General features: G+C 44.8%; 1 protein-coding gene across 1 annotated transcript in view; it reads left to right on the forward strand.

Moving 5' to 3' along the window:
* The window catches only part of Fyb2 (FYN binding protein 2), a 109,987-nt gene that overhangs the window by 26,474 nt on the left and 66,250 nt on the right, over positions 1–17,263 (forward strand). Inside the window, exons 2-4 of the mRNA XM_059255847.1 lie at positions 10,711–11,458; positions 15,341–15,499; positions 17,225–17,258. Coding sequence (XP_059111830.1) covers positions 10,711–11,458; positions 15,341–15,499; positions 17,225–17,258 — 941 coding nt within the window. The remainder of the gene's footprint in view (positions 1–10,710; positions 11,459–15,340; positions 15,500–17,224; positions 17,259–17,263) is intronic.

Here is a 17,263-nt window from a genome sequence, read left to right on the forward strand (position 1 = left end):
GGAGAACTCATCCGCAATGCCACACCCAGTTCCCAAGTGCAGTTTTTTGTTTTGTTTTGGCTTTTTGAGACAGGGTTTCTCTGTGTAGTTTTGGTGCCTGTCCTGGATTTCGCTTTGTAGACCAGGCTGTGGTGATATATTTTGTCCCCCAATATATTGTGCATCCTAATAAACTTATCTGGGGTCAGAGGACAGAACAGCCACTAGATAGACATAGAGGCCAGAAAATGGTGGCACTCACACCTTTAATCCTAGTATTCTGGAGGCAGAGATCCATTTGCATCTCTGTGAGTTCAAAGCCACACTGGAAACAGCCAGGCATGGTGACATATGCCTTTAGTCCCAGGAAGTGATAGCAGGAAGCAGAAAGGTATATAAGGCATGAGGACCAGGAACAAGAGCCTGGTTAAGCTTTTAGGCTTTTAGCAGTTCAGCTGAGATTCATTCCAGATGAAGACTGAGAGGCTTCCAGTCTGAGGAAACAGGATCAGCTGAGGAATTGGCAAGGTGAGGTGGCTGTGACTTGTTCTGCTTCTCTGATCTTCCAGCATTCATTCCAATACCTGGCTTCAGGTTTGATTTTATTAATAAGTCCTTTTAAGATTCATGCTATAACAGGCTGGCCTCGAACTCACAGAGATCCACCTGGTTCTGCCTCCCGAATGCTGGGATTAAAGGCGTGAGCCACTGCCGCCTGGCCCAAGTGCAGCTTTTAAGACGACTAATTTGTCATAACTGTCTTGATATCAGAACTCTACCTGAGTCAACCCAAGACAGTTTCTGGTCAGTACTTATCGTACCTTAGATGAGCACTCACATGTTTTCCTATGGAAATAGTAGCTGGTCCGAACATAGCATACTGCTGCAAACTGGACCAGGGCTTAGGTAGAATTTGTAATAAGCTACTTTTCTAAAATTAGAGAATTTCTGAGTCCCAAAGTATATGCCAGCATTTTGTATAAAGATTATAGGCATTTTTTTTTTTTTTTACTAAGAATAAATCTTAAGCTGGAGAGATAGCTCCATGGGTAAAGAAAGGGCTTGTCATGTAAGCATGAGGATCTGAATTTGATTCCCTGGAACTCACATAAACCCAGACATGGTAGTATGCATCTGTAATCTGTGGAAACCACAGCCTGAAAGATAGTGGGCCAAATAACCTGGGGTAGGGAGTGGCAAGCAGCAAAAAAACCAGACCTCAACCAATGGAAAGCAAGAACTGATACCCAAGATTGACCTCTGACCTCCACATGTGTGCAATGGCATGCAAATCACATGCACACTCCACAACACACCATACATCTATATATAAACATCTGAATCTCAGGAACTGTGCTAGATAGTTTTATGTCAACTTGACACAAGCTGAAGTCATCTGAGAAGAGGGAATCTCAATTAAGAAAATGCCTCCATAAGAACAGGTTGTAGACAAGCCTGTAAGTATCTTCTTAATTAGTGATTGATGGGGGTGGGTCCAGCCCATGGTGGATGGTGCTATCCCTTGAGCAGGTGGTCGTGGGTTCTATAAGAAAGCAGGCTGAGCAAGCCATGAATAGTAAGTCAATAACCAGTACTCCTCCAAGGCCTCTACGTGAGCTCCTGCCTCCAGGTTCCTGCCATGTTTGAGTTCCTGTCCTGACTTCCTTTGATAATGAACAGTGATATGGAAGTGTAAGCCAAATAAACCCTTTCCTCTTCAAGGTGCGTTGGTCATGGTGTTTCATCACAGCAGTAGAAACCCTAAGACAGGATTCCAAGCAACTTCCCAAAGACAGTGAAATGAAGCATGGGTTCTGTGAAAAGCCTGGATAGACAGGGTTTGATGAGGGAAAGTTGGCTCATACGTATTCATTTCTGAGACTGGAGAAATGGTTATTTATATCAGTACCAAATACTACTTGGACCTTGAGTTCCAGTTCCAGTTTCTCTGGCTGCTGATGAACAGGAAGGCCTTCTTAAAAAGTGTTCTTAGATGTAGACTAAACATTGTCTGTGTTCCCTGAAAGGCTCTCAACACCAAGGTACCTTTTCTTTCTTATTGCTCTAGAAAAGCAGCCAAGATTATCTCTTCCTTGAGTAAAAACTCTGAAGACCCTCCATGAGCATAGTTTTCTTCTTCCACTACTTCTTCAGTGTTCTGGCTGCCCTATCAAATGCAAAGAACCTGCATGCCTCACTGTTATTGTTTATGCTGTTCCATCAGCTCTGAGTGGTTTCAGAGCCTCCCCTCCAGTGAAAACCATTCGATCTCACTTCTAGTGGGCTTCACCAAACATATTTAGTGTGTGTGTGTGTGTGTGTGTGTGTGTGTGTGTGTGTGTGTGTGTGAGAGAGAGAGAGAGAGAGAGAGAGAGAGAGAGAGAGAGAGAGAGAGAGAGAGAGAGAACTCACAGGTTCTCCCTACCTTGTAATTTCTGCCCCTCAGCAAACTCCAGGCTAGCTAGTTCTGGGAGATCTCTCCTCTCTCTGCTTCCCGTCTCTCTGTAGGAGTGCCATGATTACAGGTTCAAGCCACCACATCTTTGTGATGTTTATGAATTCAGCAGATTGAACTCAGGCCATCAGACTTATGAGGCAAGTCCTTTTACCCACTGAGCCATCTTGAGGGCCCCAAACTGATCCATGATGCCACTGCGTATTTATTGACAAAACATTCAGCCCTGTGGTTAGGTGGCTGGCTGTTCTCCATAACTGCCTTCACTGAACAGGCATTGAATATTGGGGGCTGCATGCTCAGCTGGCCCAGCTATCAGCTGAAGATAACAGAGATGAATAGAGTCCCTGCATTGTAAAGAATGGAGGACTGAGAAAGGCCAGTGGGCAGCCGAGATAAGTTAGAAGGTGATAAGCAAGCAGAACTGACCCAGAGGAGTGCCCAGAGACACATGACCGCACTGGACACTGGGAACTGCCTTCCTGTCTGCATGGGTGGGACACAACAAGAGAGGAGTTTGAGCTGTAGACCCCAGAAGTTCTAGATTCCTTCCTTGGATCACATGGGGAGCCCTCCTTAGGGCCCAGACACCTAGTGAGGAGGACTGGAGTAATTATCAGTCCTTATACCTGTGTCATGGGAGCGTGAAGTTTCACTCTGATTCTGTTCCCAGGGCAAGTGAGAGGACATCAGTCTGTTTTCACCCTTTTTTTAGGGGTTTTAGGTGTTAATCCCTGCTACCAGGAGCATAGGCAGTCTCCCCACCATCCAGCTCTCAGAGTGGTGAAGCCTGTAGTCCTGAAAGGTGATCACAAGCTGTTTGTGAGACTTTTCCTCCTTTCCGTGTTAGCTAGCACTTGGCAGCTATGACTTCTACTAGAGCATACTTTCTTGGCTTCGGCAGCTTCCCTGTGCCTTGGATTTTTAGCTTGCCTGTTCCTTAGGGTACCTGCATTTGTTTTCCAGGAGGGAGAGTTTCAGGCTCGTGATAAACTGTTGGCATTGATGTTGCCCTTGTTTTTCCCTGTGGGGAATAGTCACACTCAGCAATCTCCAGGAACTCAGAAATTAGTGGAGTTTGAGGGGCCTCACTGGCACGGGGTTTCCATGTCAGCTTTCACACATAAGAGTCACTGCTAATTCATTGGAAATCTATTTTCTCATGTTGAGCTGAGGTGTGATGTGATGCAGGCATCATGGATGGACATCTAGAGTACCATGACACTCTGCCCAGAAAAGAAATGTGGCCAAGTAGCCTCCATCCCACATTTTGTAAACTTCAGATAGAGACATGTGATTTGACACCAGACTTTTTTCAATTGCAAGTTTATTTTAAAAAATTACATCACCAAATTATATTTTGTTACTTATTTTGCATATTTATATTTTTTAATTACATCAAATCAGAGCTACCTTAAAATCCCAAGACTACATGAGCATATTTGCTATATCATTTATTATAGTTTTTTTTTTAAAAAATTCAATTTTATTAGGAAAATGCTGTGTTTCTGTCAACATAAACAACAAAAAGTAAATGAAGGTTAGGTTCCTGAGGGCCGGAGACATGGCTCAGTGGTTAAGAGCCCTGGCTGCTTTTGCAAAGGACCTGAGTTCAGTTCCCAGCAGCCATGTGGCAGTTTATAACCATAACTCCAGTTCCAGGGGCTACAGCAGTGTCTTCTGACCTCTTCGGGCCCAAGCATGCACATAGTGCACATACAGATATTCAGGCAAAACACTCACATACTTGAAATATAAATTTAAAAAGTTTTTTAAGAGGTAAGTTTCCTGGAATTTGAATTTGCTTCCATAAAATAATTATTAGGGAATTGTGTTTTAATTTGTTTTGTTTATTGTCACTGCTTGTGCGGTTTGTGTGTGATGTATGTGAGTGCAGGTACGTGTGTGTCACAGCATGCCTGTTGTTAGACGGTGGTTTTCAGGGTTCGAGCTCTCTCCTTCTGCATTGGGTTCTGGGAACCCTACTCTGGTCTTGAGGTGTGCTCAGGAAGCCTTTTGACTCACTGGACCATCTGGCTGGCTGTGGTTATTCTACAATTTCTAATGGAATTGTGACATACATACAATTAGTTATAGAACTTCTGTGAGACAGCAAAAGTTTATAATCTGGTTCTAAATTTATAAGTTCATTAGCAGAATGGTTGGAAGCTGGGATTACATGGTTTAAATTCCTTTTTGATTTTCTATGTCAGTGATTCTCAACCTGTGGGTCAAAGACCCTTCGGGGTCAAAGAACCATGGCCCTTTCACAGGGGTTGCCTCAGACCATGAGAAAACATAGATATTTACATTACAATTCATAACAGTACCAAAATTACAGTTTGTGTAATCGTGAAGTAGCAATAAAATAATTTTATGGTTGGGATTCAAAACATGAGGAACTGTATTAAAGGGTCGCAGCATTAGGAAGGTTGAGAACCACTGCCCTATCTAAGCTTGAGGAGTTATTTAACCTCTTTGTATACATTAACTATCTGTAAAATGGTGTAGTAAGCATACCTGCATTGTGGGGCTATTGAAGAGATTAATCAAGACTCCATGCAATTACAAAGAGTTCACAATGAGGCTGAAGAGGACAGAAAACACAACTATGGAATGTGTCCAAGGTGTGTAGAGGGGCACAGGAGCACTTGTGCTCATAGAGTTGGGGGTGAACATGAGCTCCAAAGCCAGGCTACATGAACTTCTGTGACCTTGAGGGAGTCACTTAGGCTTTCTGTGCTGGGTATTTGTCTGCACCTGGGAGTCCAACAGATGTGACCAGGTGACTGTGTGTGAACTGCTCAGGTCTGTGTGTTGTCACTGCCATTAACTATGGTTCTAGAAAATGAAAAGTGAACGAGAGACCTCTGAATATTGTTCTCCAAGTTTGGATAAATTGAGATGTCATAACATCACATCCAGGGAACCGGACTTAGAAGTGTTTGATCGTGGCTACCTCCTCCTTCTGAAGTAGTGCTTTCTTTGTTGATGGTGGCTGGTTGCCCCCTCCTTTCCATATCAGAGATAAGCCTCTTCTGTTTAGAGGACACTGCATCTTTTATCTTTGTTCCCACAATATCTCTGACATGGGTTTGTCATGTGCTTCCCAAATGAAGCATTTGCAGCTCACCTGATCCATCCAGATCTGAAGTGCCCAGGATGTCTTCCAAAGCTGTTCTCAGTGCTACAGTCTGACTTTGTAGGGGTTTGTTTCTGTGGACATTTGAAGCTGACCTCACAAAGATGTGCGAGGATAGTTTACAATGCTACAGTTCCCACTCACTTATCCCATGAACCTGCCAACTTTTCCAAGTGTGCTGTCACTGGTTCATTTACTCACCAGAGATGTTGTGAACCACAGGACTAGACATAAGTAACATATTGTGTTTGCATCATCTAGATTCTGAAAGACTTGTAAATCTTCATAGATTCACCAAATTTTTATCAAGCAGCTGTTGTAAGACTACTATTCTTCCAGTTTCTGACGTGGCAGCAGTAATCAAAACCTAAAAGACAACAGCCGGGCGGTGGTGGCGTATGCCTTTAATCCCAGCACTCGGGAGGCAGAGCCAGGCGGATCTTTGTGAGTTCGAGGCCAGCCTGGTCTACAGAGCGAGATCCAGGAAAGGCGCAAAGCTACACAGAGAAACCCTGTCTCGAAAAACAAAAACAAAAACAAAAACAACAACAACAACAACAAAAAAAAGACAACAGGGCCCATCCTTGTGGAGTCTCTACCCTGACTGAGGGAGATGGATAATATGCTGAGTGCTCAGAGGTGCTGTGGAGAAAAGCGTGACAGGATGGATATGTCGGTGTCTTTCATTGCAGATGACCAAATCTGCTGTTACTGGTCTAAACAGCAAGGAGTTTATCATAGATTACATAGAGAATCACCAAGTGCACTGGGAAAGATGTTGTATGCCACATAAGGGAGCTCACGAATGCTGCCATCCACTGCACAGCATGGCAACCTCTGTCACACTTGGCTCCCAAAAGGTAGCCTCTTGTGCTCATTTCCCTCACCTGTGCTTGGAAAGATGCACGCCTGTGCTTGGAAAATTGTAGCAGAGAGACTTCCTGGAGATGTAACTCTGACCTTTTCTGCCTCTGCGTGAAGGACAGGTTCACTGCACTGAGCTGGATGAGTCAGGCTGCATGCAGGGGAAAGCCGGCCGAGTGGAGGTGGTGTTGCCGGTTTGGTTATCTGTTGTAGACTGCGTTTGGCTCTTCAGTGGTAGAACCATCAGTCATGCCTCCTGCTCTAAAGATGGCCTCAAGTACTCTTAGAAGACTGACTCTGCAGCCTCACCCTCTGACCCTGGGAGCGATAGTGAGTGGAACTGTTCGCCCTTCCCTCTGCAGCAGGCTGCGCCACACCTCTAGGCATGTGGTTCTTGTTTTCTGGACCCCCTCCCACTGTTGTCCCACTGATGGCTGCTGTCATCTCCAGGAAGGTTTCTTTGTATCTCCATTGCATCTCCAAGCCTCTACTGTGCTGTGTGTGAAGTAATTCCCTGTATCATACTGCAGCGATCCATGGATGTCTGTTTCCCTCGCTTCATAAATCAGAAAGGGACTGGTCTAGGGTTCATCATCACTTCAGTGTCTCGCTCCTAGAAGACAACACATCTTTTCAACTGCCATGAATCAGCTTTGCTAATTCCAGGAATTAGGAGAAAGATGGGCCTTCCAGGCAGAGGAAATAGTACATTTGAAAGTAGAGAGATGTGAGGGGGCAATGTACACAATGCAGTGAGGGGAGAAATGGGCAGTCTGCTGCAGAAGGGGCCCCGGTGATGTCAGAAAGTCCAGGAGAGGCGTTAGGATGCATCTCAATGCTCAGCAACTGTATTTGAGCTGATTTGAGAGCTCAAGGAAGCCAATTTGAAGGATTTTCAGCATGTAAGAGACCTATATGATCAGGTTTGTGTTGTTAAACAGATTTGTCTAACAGCTGGGTAAATGAAGGATTAGAAGAGCTGAGTCAAAGCAAAGAGACCATAACGAAGTCATTTCAAAATCATGCCCTCAACTCTGAAATCTCAGGAGGTGATAAGCAGAAAAGCCCAAATCATATCTGTTCCCCACACATACCAGGAAGAAGGAAACCGTGTAGTACTGAAGAGACTTTGAAGATCACCGAGGCCAGCACCCACTCTGGTATATGACTGAGCAAAACAATGATTTTCCTGTGGTACCTTTGAAGATCAGGAGTTGTACCACACACCATTGGAGCACCTACCTAATTCCTCATCTAGTTCCTGCCTCTAAGATTTTCTTGTGTGTTTACTTACAGTCTACATCTCCCTAGTGGTACACTAAAATATCTAAGAGGCTTTTGATGGTGAAACCTGTGTCCTGTCTATGTAGTAGGCACTTAACAAACATTTACTGAAAGGGGAAATGAACTGAACATAGTCAGGTTTGCCTCACACTGAACCAGTGGTCTTTGCAGAGGGCCTTGGTTTGAAGGTTATCAAATGCACAATTCTGCTTTGCATAAACACTCCAACAAAGATTAAATTCTACCAAGTAATGCCTTTATAGTTGGCTTCAGACAGTAAAGAAAAAAAATGATTACATTACTTCAAAACCAGTAACTACTAGCCAGCTCAAACCTGTTTGGATGGCTGATAGAGAAAAATAAGAGTTGGTGAGTATGTTAATAAATAAGAATCCTTGAGTTTGCCATTGGTGGGAATGTAAAATGATGTGGTTGCCATGGACAACAGTATGGACGTTTCTAACAACTTAAAAGTAGAATTGCCCTATGTCCAGCAATTCAGCATCTGGGAACATACACAAGAGGACCGCAAGGAGGACATCAAAGTGGTGTTTGAACACAGAATTATATAGCAGTCTAACTCCAGTAATGTGCAAAGAACCTAAGTAAATAACCCAGGCTGGCTTTGGCAGAGGATCCTCCTGCTTCCACCCACCAAGTGGTGGGACTACACATGTTTGCTGGCTTGCCTGGCTAGAAGACAGGAAATCTAACACTTACTATATCACGGCTAAACCTTGAGGGTATTGTACTAAGTTAAATAACCAGTCACATTGAGACAAATGCTGTATTTTTTTTTCATTTGTTTGAATACCCAGAAGAGTCCAAGAGTCAGAAAGTGAAGTAGGAGAGGAATACAGAGCTATTGTTTTTAGGGTGGAGAGATGAAGGATACTGGAGACTGGTTCCACAACAGTGTCAATCTTTTTTATGGTACCAAACTGAAATCTTTCAATAGCTAAGATCATGTACTTTATGTTAAAACTATTCACCATGAAGTATGTATATCTGTTATCTTATTTGGTCCTGAATTGTTATGAGAAGCACATGTCTTTCCCCACCACAACCAACCTGTACTCTTTATGAAAACAGGTTCCTCGAGTAGCGCAGACTGGCCTTGAACTCCTAACCCTTATATCTCAGCCACCTGAGTAAGTCCTAATTTAGAGTAAGGGAAAATAGGCTTAGAGTCATAAAAAAGGATTTCATAAGGCATCTGGCTGGAGAAGGACTAAGCTGAGACTCCACATTCAGGACCCCTGACGCCATTCCTAGCACAGGCTTGTGCCACATCAGGAGAGAGGAAATACAGACGGTCTAGCTCATCTGTCGACTAAAGTATAAGAAATGAACCGTTGGCAATTTGGAGAGAGAACCGTAAGCGTGTGCTGAGGTGGAGGTGTGTAGTGGGAGTGAGCTGTAGGAAAATAGCAGTGGACTGCTCACAAACCAGCTTGCAGCCACCTGCCTTCCAAAGCTTGTCAACTTCCCTCCCTCCTGAAACCCTCAGAGAGCAGGTGTGAGTCAACTGTAAACATGGTGAAGGAAGGTCACACGGCAGTCCCTCAGCTGGCAAAACCCAAAGTCACTACCATGGCAATGGTCTGTATACGTGAAATAAGAAAGGAAAAAACAAAACCAAACAAAACCCTGGAATGTGATCAGGAGGGGATAATGGCTCTTAGTGTTTGAAGTGATTCCATTAAATGCCTTCCTACTTCCCATGCATTCACCAAAACCAATGAGCTCTAATAGGAGAAGGTGGACCAGTAGAAAAAGTACCAAGCCTATTTGGCTGGACTAGCAGACAGCTCCCGATGTAGTCCTGGACACTCCTAACTTCTACCTTCTGCCCTAGGCCTAGGCTACCACAACCAAAACCCTTTTCATATGCTGGATTTAAGCTGTTCTCCAAAGGGAACCACAAACAAGAATATTATCTGGCCTCTCGTAGCTTTTATTTACCATAGTCCTACTGTGTGACAGGCCCTCTACTGGACACTTTCTGTGTAGTAACCCCAATCCTTCTAGTGTTCATAATATTATACAGCTGAATGTAACGTTAAGACATGGTCGCACATAGGATTTGCCTGAATGAGAAAGGGCAGAGTCAGAACTTGGATGTAAGCCTTCTAAAGTTTGCTTTTACACAGTGTGAAATTCGACAGCCAGGTTATGAAGAGACAGAAGAGCATCAAGGGAACAGTGAACCTGCTGGTTCTACTGTTCTTCCTAGAGGCAGTCTGGATGGAAGGTGAGCTTGAAATCAATCGGGAAGTGCAAAGAAACATTTGACAAGCAAATCGGAGTATGCTTTGTGACTCGAGCAGGCCAGGATGGTGGGCAGGGCAAGGTCTCCAAGGCAATTGTAAACAACCCATTTGGTATAAGACTAGTCATGTTTGAATTGTTTTGTGTGGAGATAAAATTCCGTTATCTTCTGAGCAAACAGAGACTGTATTATAAAGAACATTTTTCTATGCCAAAGCATATTTTAACTATTTTTTTAAGAGGGAAGCCATCAAAAGGCTTATCAGACATCAGATGTGGTGGTGTGTGCCTTTAATCCCAGCACTCTGGAGGCAGAGGCAGGTGGATGTCTGTGATCCTGGTCTACATAGAATTCCAGGCCAGGCAGGGCTGCATAAAATGAGACCCTGAGTCTCACCAAAAACACCAAAAATGTTTATGATCAATTGCTAGTACGGTCTCTAGTTAGTCCTTCCATGCTGTGAGAACATCCAACATAGCCAAATTTAAGAGGGAGAAAATGGTTTCCCCCATCTATGTAGACTCAGCCTGTACTGCTGCTGTCTACATAGATGGGAGAAACCATTAGCAGCTGCACAGGCTAAGACTGCTCACCTGGGGAAGCATTCCCTCACGTTGGCCCTCAGAGACCTTTAACAAGGACAATGAAGCCGCTTGATCATGCTGCCCATTTTCCCAGGGTAACCAGACACTTTTCTTCCTCTTTGTGCTTCAGGAAGGGGTAAGAAACTTCAAGGAACTTCGAGCCAAATTTCAAAAGTTTGATGCCCCACCTTTCCCAGGACCGCTTAAGTTGCCAGCTGGTGTTTCTCGAAAGGATGACAGGGGACACACACAGTCAGCCCAGAGTCTGGCTAGTGGGAAGGGCCTCTCATCCAATCACCATCCGCCCCTGTCTTCTTCTTCCACTGAAGTGTGCCAGCCTCTTAAAAGCCAGGAAATTAAGTCGGCACAGAGAGGTGAAATTCAGAAGAATTCACGTTCCTCGGGACCTCTGGAAAAGTCTGCTGTGTGTCCTGCAAGAAATTCCCAGGAAGCTGCCATGCCACGGGATGGAAGTCGATCAAAAGCTGAGACATCCAATGAGGAGAAAGGACTGGTCCTCAGCAGCTTCAGATTTAAGCTTTGGAACTGGGAGAAATTTTTATCTCAGAACAGTAAGATGTCCTCAGCTCCGCCTCTTACCAACTGTGGGAATAAGACCTTCCATGTGGAAAGTCAGAAAACCACAGGGCTTGCTCAGATAAAACCAGAGACGAGCCCGGAGACAACAGAAGTCCAGACCCTTCCTCCCCAGAGCCATCTGATGGTCCGGAGAAAATCACCTGTGGCCTCTGAAGCCTCCCCTTTGCCACTTCCTCGGCATGGCAGGAAAGGTACACACAGCCCGGGTGCTGAGGAGAGCCCCAGGAGCAGCCTGTGCCAGCCTGTTTATGAGTGCGAGCTTACCAGCCCAGTTCCAGGTAAGAAATGGAGTCCCCGTGGGACTGGAGGCAAGACCATTGTGCTTTTCTCATCCCAAGCCTGCAAGTTGAAGTGTATGCAGCCTTTGTAATAGCGATAGAGCATGGCTGTGGTCGGCCTGTTAAATTGTAGTCTCAGGTTTGAGCAAGTGCCTAATCCAGAATTACGTTGTGGCACAGTTTGGCTCCACTTGGACTTGAATCCCAGCTCTATCTACCACAAGCTACATGAGCGTGGGTGATTTATAAGCTTCTTAAACCTTAGTATGTTCTACTATGAATCAAATTCATCAGCAGCCTTCTCTGTGTAGGAAAAAAGCACAAAATGTGCCATGTCTCAGCGTAGGAACCTAAGAGGGCTGCTCCAATCTCCAGACCTTCTATTCCTTGCTTTGAATCCATCAACTACCTCTTTGGCTCTACTCTGAAAGTGTGTTCGGAATCCCTCAGCTTCTGTCTCTGCCCCGGCCTCTACCACACTTTTCTCTCACTGGGCCGTTACCAGCTGCTCTCCCTGCTCCCACGCTCTCGCCCCCTGGTGTTCTGTTTTCATGGTGAGCCTGTAAGGTAGCATGAGTCAGATCACATCACTGCTGCTCAAAACCTGCCTGACCTTCTAACATGCCTCACACTGTTTGGCGCTTGCCTGCTTCTCCATCCCCCTTGTCTCCTGATTCATTGGCCTCTCAGTCTTTAGATGTAAGATGGCGGTTCTGCCCCAGGTCTTAGCACAGGTCAATCCATCTGCCTGGAAAACTCTTCCGCCAAGTCCCTGGTGGCCCTGATCCCTTCCTCCTCCATAGTCTCTGCAGCAGTGTCCCCTGCCCTGAGTGGACTCTTTATAGTGTCTCCGCTGTTCCTGCTGCCCTTGGACTTCTTGCAGTGTTTTTATTTTCTCGGGCCCTTGCCTCTTCCTAGTTAAGTTGCCATACACTTGTTTGCCTCTGGAAGATGGAGTTTTCAGAGGATAAAATCTATCTTCCTCACCACCTTATCACAAAGAACAAGATCAAGTTAAGTCTCCAAAAAGATGTTTATTTAGTGATTGGTGATTGATTGATTGGTTGATGGGATACACAGATGGATGGACGGATGTCTTGATGTATGAATGGATCACTCACAATCCTATGGCTTCTCCTTGTACTTAGAATGGAAACTAAAGTACTATAACCTGTAATCAGACATTTTCTGTCCTGACTGCCCACTCCCAAATAATCGACTCAGAAGCTGAATATGAGTTATAAATGTTCAGTTGATAGCTCAGGCTTGTTACTAGCTAACTCTTACACTTAAATTAACTCATATTTCCTATCTTTGCTTTGCCACGTGGCTCATGGCTTGTTACCTCATTTTCTACATGTCCTGCTTCCTCAGCAGCTGTCTGGCTTGTGTCTCCCCTGACTCTGCCCTCCTTCCCATCATTCTCTTTGGATTTCCCACCTAATTTCCCGCCCAGCTACTGGCCTGTCAGCTTTTTTATTAGCCAATGAGAGGAATACATATTCACAATGTACCAAAGGATTATTCCAAAGCAATAACCTTAATGGCCTTGCATGTTAGTCCTTGCATCTCTGACTTCTCTTCCCCTAACTCACCAGCTTATGGTCCACGTGTCAGGTAGACCTCCAGGACTCTCTTCTTTGTTTGTCCCTGCTGTGTCATTAATCTCCTCTTATTATGATGAACATTCCTGAAGCCAGGACTATATTTGTTTCTGTTCTTGGTTCTAGCTCCATCTCCCACAATAATGCCTGGAATACAGTAAACTAATAGGTATCAATGAAGGATGAGAAACAAGATGAATGAAAAGAAAGCTATATGGGAAAAAGAAAAGAAGGGTGGGTCATCTCCCAGGTGAAACTATGGAAAGAATTTAATGAGATAACTACATAGATCAGCTTAGCACAGTGCTTGTGGGAGTGGGGGAGTGAGTAACCAGTTAATAATTGGTATTTAATTTTCCCTATGTCTTCTTCTTGGTTTTATTAAGACTAAAATTCCCAACAAACTTACAGTTAAAGCCTAAGAAGAGAGTACTTTGGCCCTGAGCTTCTGGAGATGTGGCATCTAATGGAAGGGCAAGAAGAAAGCTTGCCCTCCCATCTCAGCTTGCAAAGGACACGAACTTCCCAGAGGCACATGTGAAACTCAGTCTACTTGTTTAGCTTGGGCCTGTGTAGACAACTACTGCATTGTGTAGAGCAAGAATGAGGATGCCCCATTTATTAAACACTTTATGCCGGGCAGTGGTGGCTCACGCCTTTAATCCTAGCACTCGGGAGGCAGAGCCAGGTGGATCTCTATGAGTTCAAGGCCAGCCTGGTCTACAGAGCGAGATCCAGGACAGGCTCCAAAACTACACAGAGAAACCCTGTCTTGAAAAAACAAACAAACAAACAAACAAACAAGAAACCCAAACAAAAAACTTTGTCTTTCTCTGTCAGGAGAAATGTCACATATGATTTTCATGTATAATCATGGAATTCCTGTTGGGGTTGTATTTGTGAATAATGGAAGCAGAAATACACACTATTGGGACTATTTAGAAAATCTTAAGACACTGAACTCATAGATTCTAAGAATCTTGAAGCCAGAGCCCTGGAAATTCAGAGATCAATTCCTACTCTGCTTTCTAGTCCCATGCTATTTGCTCAGCCCATACTTGAGGAGTCTTTTCCATGAGTGATCACAGTCCCTCCCCTCTAAGCCGTCCCCACAGAAGCCCACCAACCACAGCACAGATGCAGCAGCATTAGCAATATCCCAGAACGTGCAGATTAGAGAGTGTAAGTCCTAGCTTTGATTCCAGGCAATGCAAGAAGGCTTTTTTAGGGAACTGTCACTGGAGTTCAGCCTTAACAAGTGGTTGTTAAGCTGGCCTGTCAGCTTTTTTATTAGCCAATGAGAGGAATACATATTCACAATGTACCAAAGGATTATTCCAAAGCAATAACCTTAATGGCCTTGCATGTTAGTCCTTGCATCTCTGACTTCTCTTCCCCTAACTCACCAGCTTATGGTCCACGTGTCAGGTAGACCTCCAGGACTCTCTTCTTTGTTTGTCCCTGCTGTGTCATTAATCTCCTCTTATTATGATGAACATTCCTGAAGCCAGGACTATATTTGTTTCTGTTCTTGGTTCTAGCTCCATCTCCCACAATAATGCCTGGAATACAGTAAACTAATAGGTATCAATGAAGGATGAGAAACAAGATGAATGAAAAGAAAGCTATATGGGAAAAAGAAAAGAAGGGTGGGTCATCTCCCAGGTGAAACTATGGAAAGAATTTAATGAGATAACTACATAGATCAGCTTAGCACAGTGCTTGTGGGAGTGGGGGAGTGAGTAACCAGTTAATAATTGGTATTTAATTTTCCCTATGTCTTCTTCTTGGTTTTATTAAGACTAAAATTCCCAACAAACTTACAGTTAAAGCCTAAGAAGAGAGTACTTTGGCCCTGAGCTTCTGGAGATGTGGCATTAGGCTTTAACTGTAAGAAAGGAGTCAGCATCCCACAGTCAGGAGGGGTAGGCACAGTCTTGGATATGAGAGGGTCACCGAAGGCTTTGATAGCCAATGCTGGAGTGCTGAGAAGCCAGTGGTGTGAGTGGAAGATGTGTGTACTAAAGGCTGAGAAGTAGGACAGTGCTGTTTGCTGAGAAAAGAATCTAGACATGAATCCAGGTTGTGCTGAAGTAGCAGAACAGAGATGATCAGCAAGACAGTGATGTAAGCAGGTGTGTGTTTGGGTCAGTGGGTTCTCACTGCTGGATGGAGACTAGTCAGACGGGAGGAAGGCTGAAGCCAGCAGCCAGCAAAGTGGTCAGGTTTACCAAACAAATGTAAATAACACCCTACATGTTTTCCTATCCATACTCAGATGAGCCAGAGAGCAGGCATCAACAGCTTCCCAAAATAAAGCCACTGCCTTCCATTGAGACCCTCGGCCCACCTCCCAAGAAGCCTTCAAAACCCCCATTTGTGGACCTCCAGGCCTTCCATAGGCAGCCAACTGCTGTCTCTAAGACCCTGAAAGAAGGTAAGAGGATGCACAGAGCCTACCCACACCAGCCAGAGTCATAGTCCAGTGCCTGGACCACATGCCCTTCCCTCTCCACCCCACTTCCATGTAACAAGCTGTTCTTCCAAGGGGCTGAACGTTATTACGGCTGTTTGCATCACAGCTATGGCAGTTTGCCCTTAAAATGACACATGTGTAGGAATTGGCCCCTTATCACTCCGGAGCCAGTTCACTTCCCCCTGAGAATACTGCATTGCATCACTGGGAATCTGTCCAAGAGGAAGAAAATGAAAAGTCTTCAAGCAAGGAAGCATCAAGCCTTTGTGTGTGCTGTACAACCTGTGCTGTAAACAGTCAGTGAAGGAGGAAGAGGAAGGAAGGACAGGGGAAAAGTCAGTGTAAGCTTGACCTGACATATTTACTAGGATCCCCTTGGGTCCCTGTACCCTGCACCTTCCGTAGGATGTGATGCATCCCTGGAAGCCATTTTCCGTGTTCTTTTTGTCTCTCCCTCTGCTATTTAAGGGAACACCTCTGGTCCTTTCTGTTCCTGCTTCGACATCATCTTCCTGACTTCTTAAACACCTTTTCTTGCTCCCTCAGTGAACATGCGGGGAACGCACACTTTGGGCACTGTGCAGTGGGTGCCGTGCAGGGGTGTTGGTTTTACTGTGGCCATCAGTGCAGCAGAAGGTGGGGTAGCAGAGCTAATACAAGCTTTGGTTGTTCATTTGTGTGCTTTGGGCAACCTCACAGTTGAATCTCCCTAACTCAGTGGCTTTCATATGGGAACCAGCATCAGAATCACCTGAGGACTTTTTAAAACTCATCCTCAGAGCTTCTCATCTTGGGGGAGCCTGAGCATTTGCCTTTTAAGTGGGTAGTGGCATGCTGGCCCTGGGAACCACACATGGAGAATCTGCACTACAGGTCACCTCCACCCTTACCCTTTGAGAAAGTTCCCACGCAGGGACAGAACTTTCATAGGTGTATAGTGGTAATGTGGCCAGCTTCTCATCAGAGAAGACTAAGTGTGATTTTTTTTTTAATTTATCATTTTGTTTTTTTGAGACAGGGTTTTTCTGTGTAGCCCTGGCTGTCCTGGAACTTGCTATGTAGTCCAGGCTGTGCCCAAACTCTGAAATCTGCCTGCCTCTGCTTCCTGAGTGGTGGAAGTAAAGGCATGAACCACCAAGCCCAGCAGTGATTTTTATTAACATTAAAGAACTCAGGCTTCAAACAATTGTCCCCAAAGGGAAGATGGCTGACTAGAACAAAACGCAAAGTCTATTATAATAAAACAGGCTTTGTGGATCTCAGCTCCTTCCCAGGAGCCATTTCCGTTTGAGCATGGTACTCACTGAGCCTCATTTTCCTGTCTTGTGTACTGGGGCACTGTGGTACCTCTAATCTTGTGGAATTATTGTGAGAAAGTATTCTGAACATGAGTGGCACACAGCACATGCTCAGTAAATCTAAGTGTCATTTAGAACACACGTTGAGTAGTTCTCTCTGCCAGGCTATGTGGTAAAAAAAAAACAAAAACAAAAAACAAGCAATTAAGAAGTTAAACCTACACAGGGGTTCTGGTCCTTAAGGAGGCCAAATTGCCCATAAATAACACCATCAAGTGTAGGTATGTGCGGCTGTGCACATACCTCTGCGTACCAGGGTGGGAGCGTCATTCACTTTAACCAGCCTGCAACCAACACCCCCTTTTCCTTCTGCCTCTTGCTCTTGCAGTGACTGTGAAGGAGGGCCCCCTGATTCCAGATGGGTGAG

The sequence above is a fragment of the Peromyscus eremicus genome, chromosome 2, assembly GCF_949786415.1.
Source record: "Peromyscus eremicus chromosome 2, PerEre_H2_v1, whole genome shotgun sequence".
Lineage (NCBI taxonomy): Eukaryota > Metazoa > Chordata > Mammalia > Rodentia > Cricetidae > Peromyscus > Peromyscus eremicus.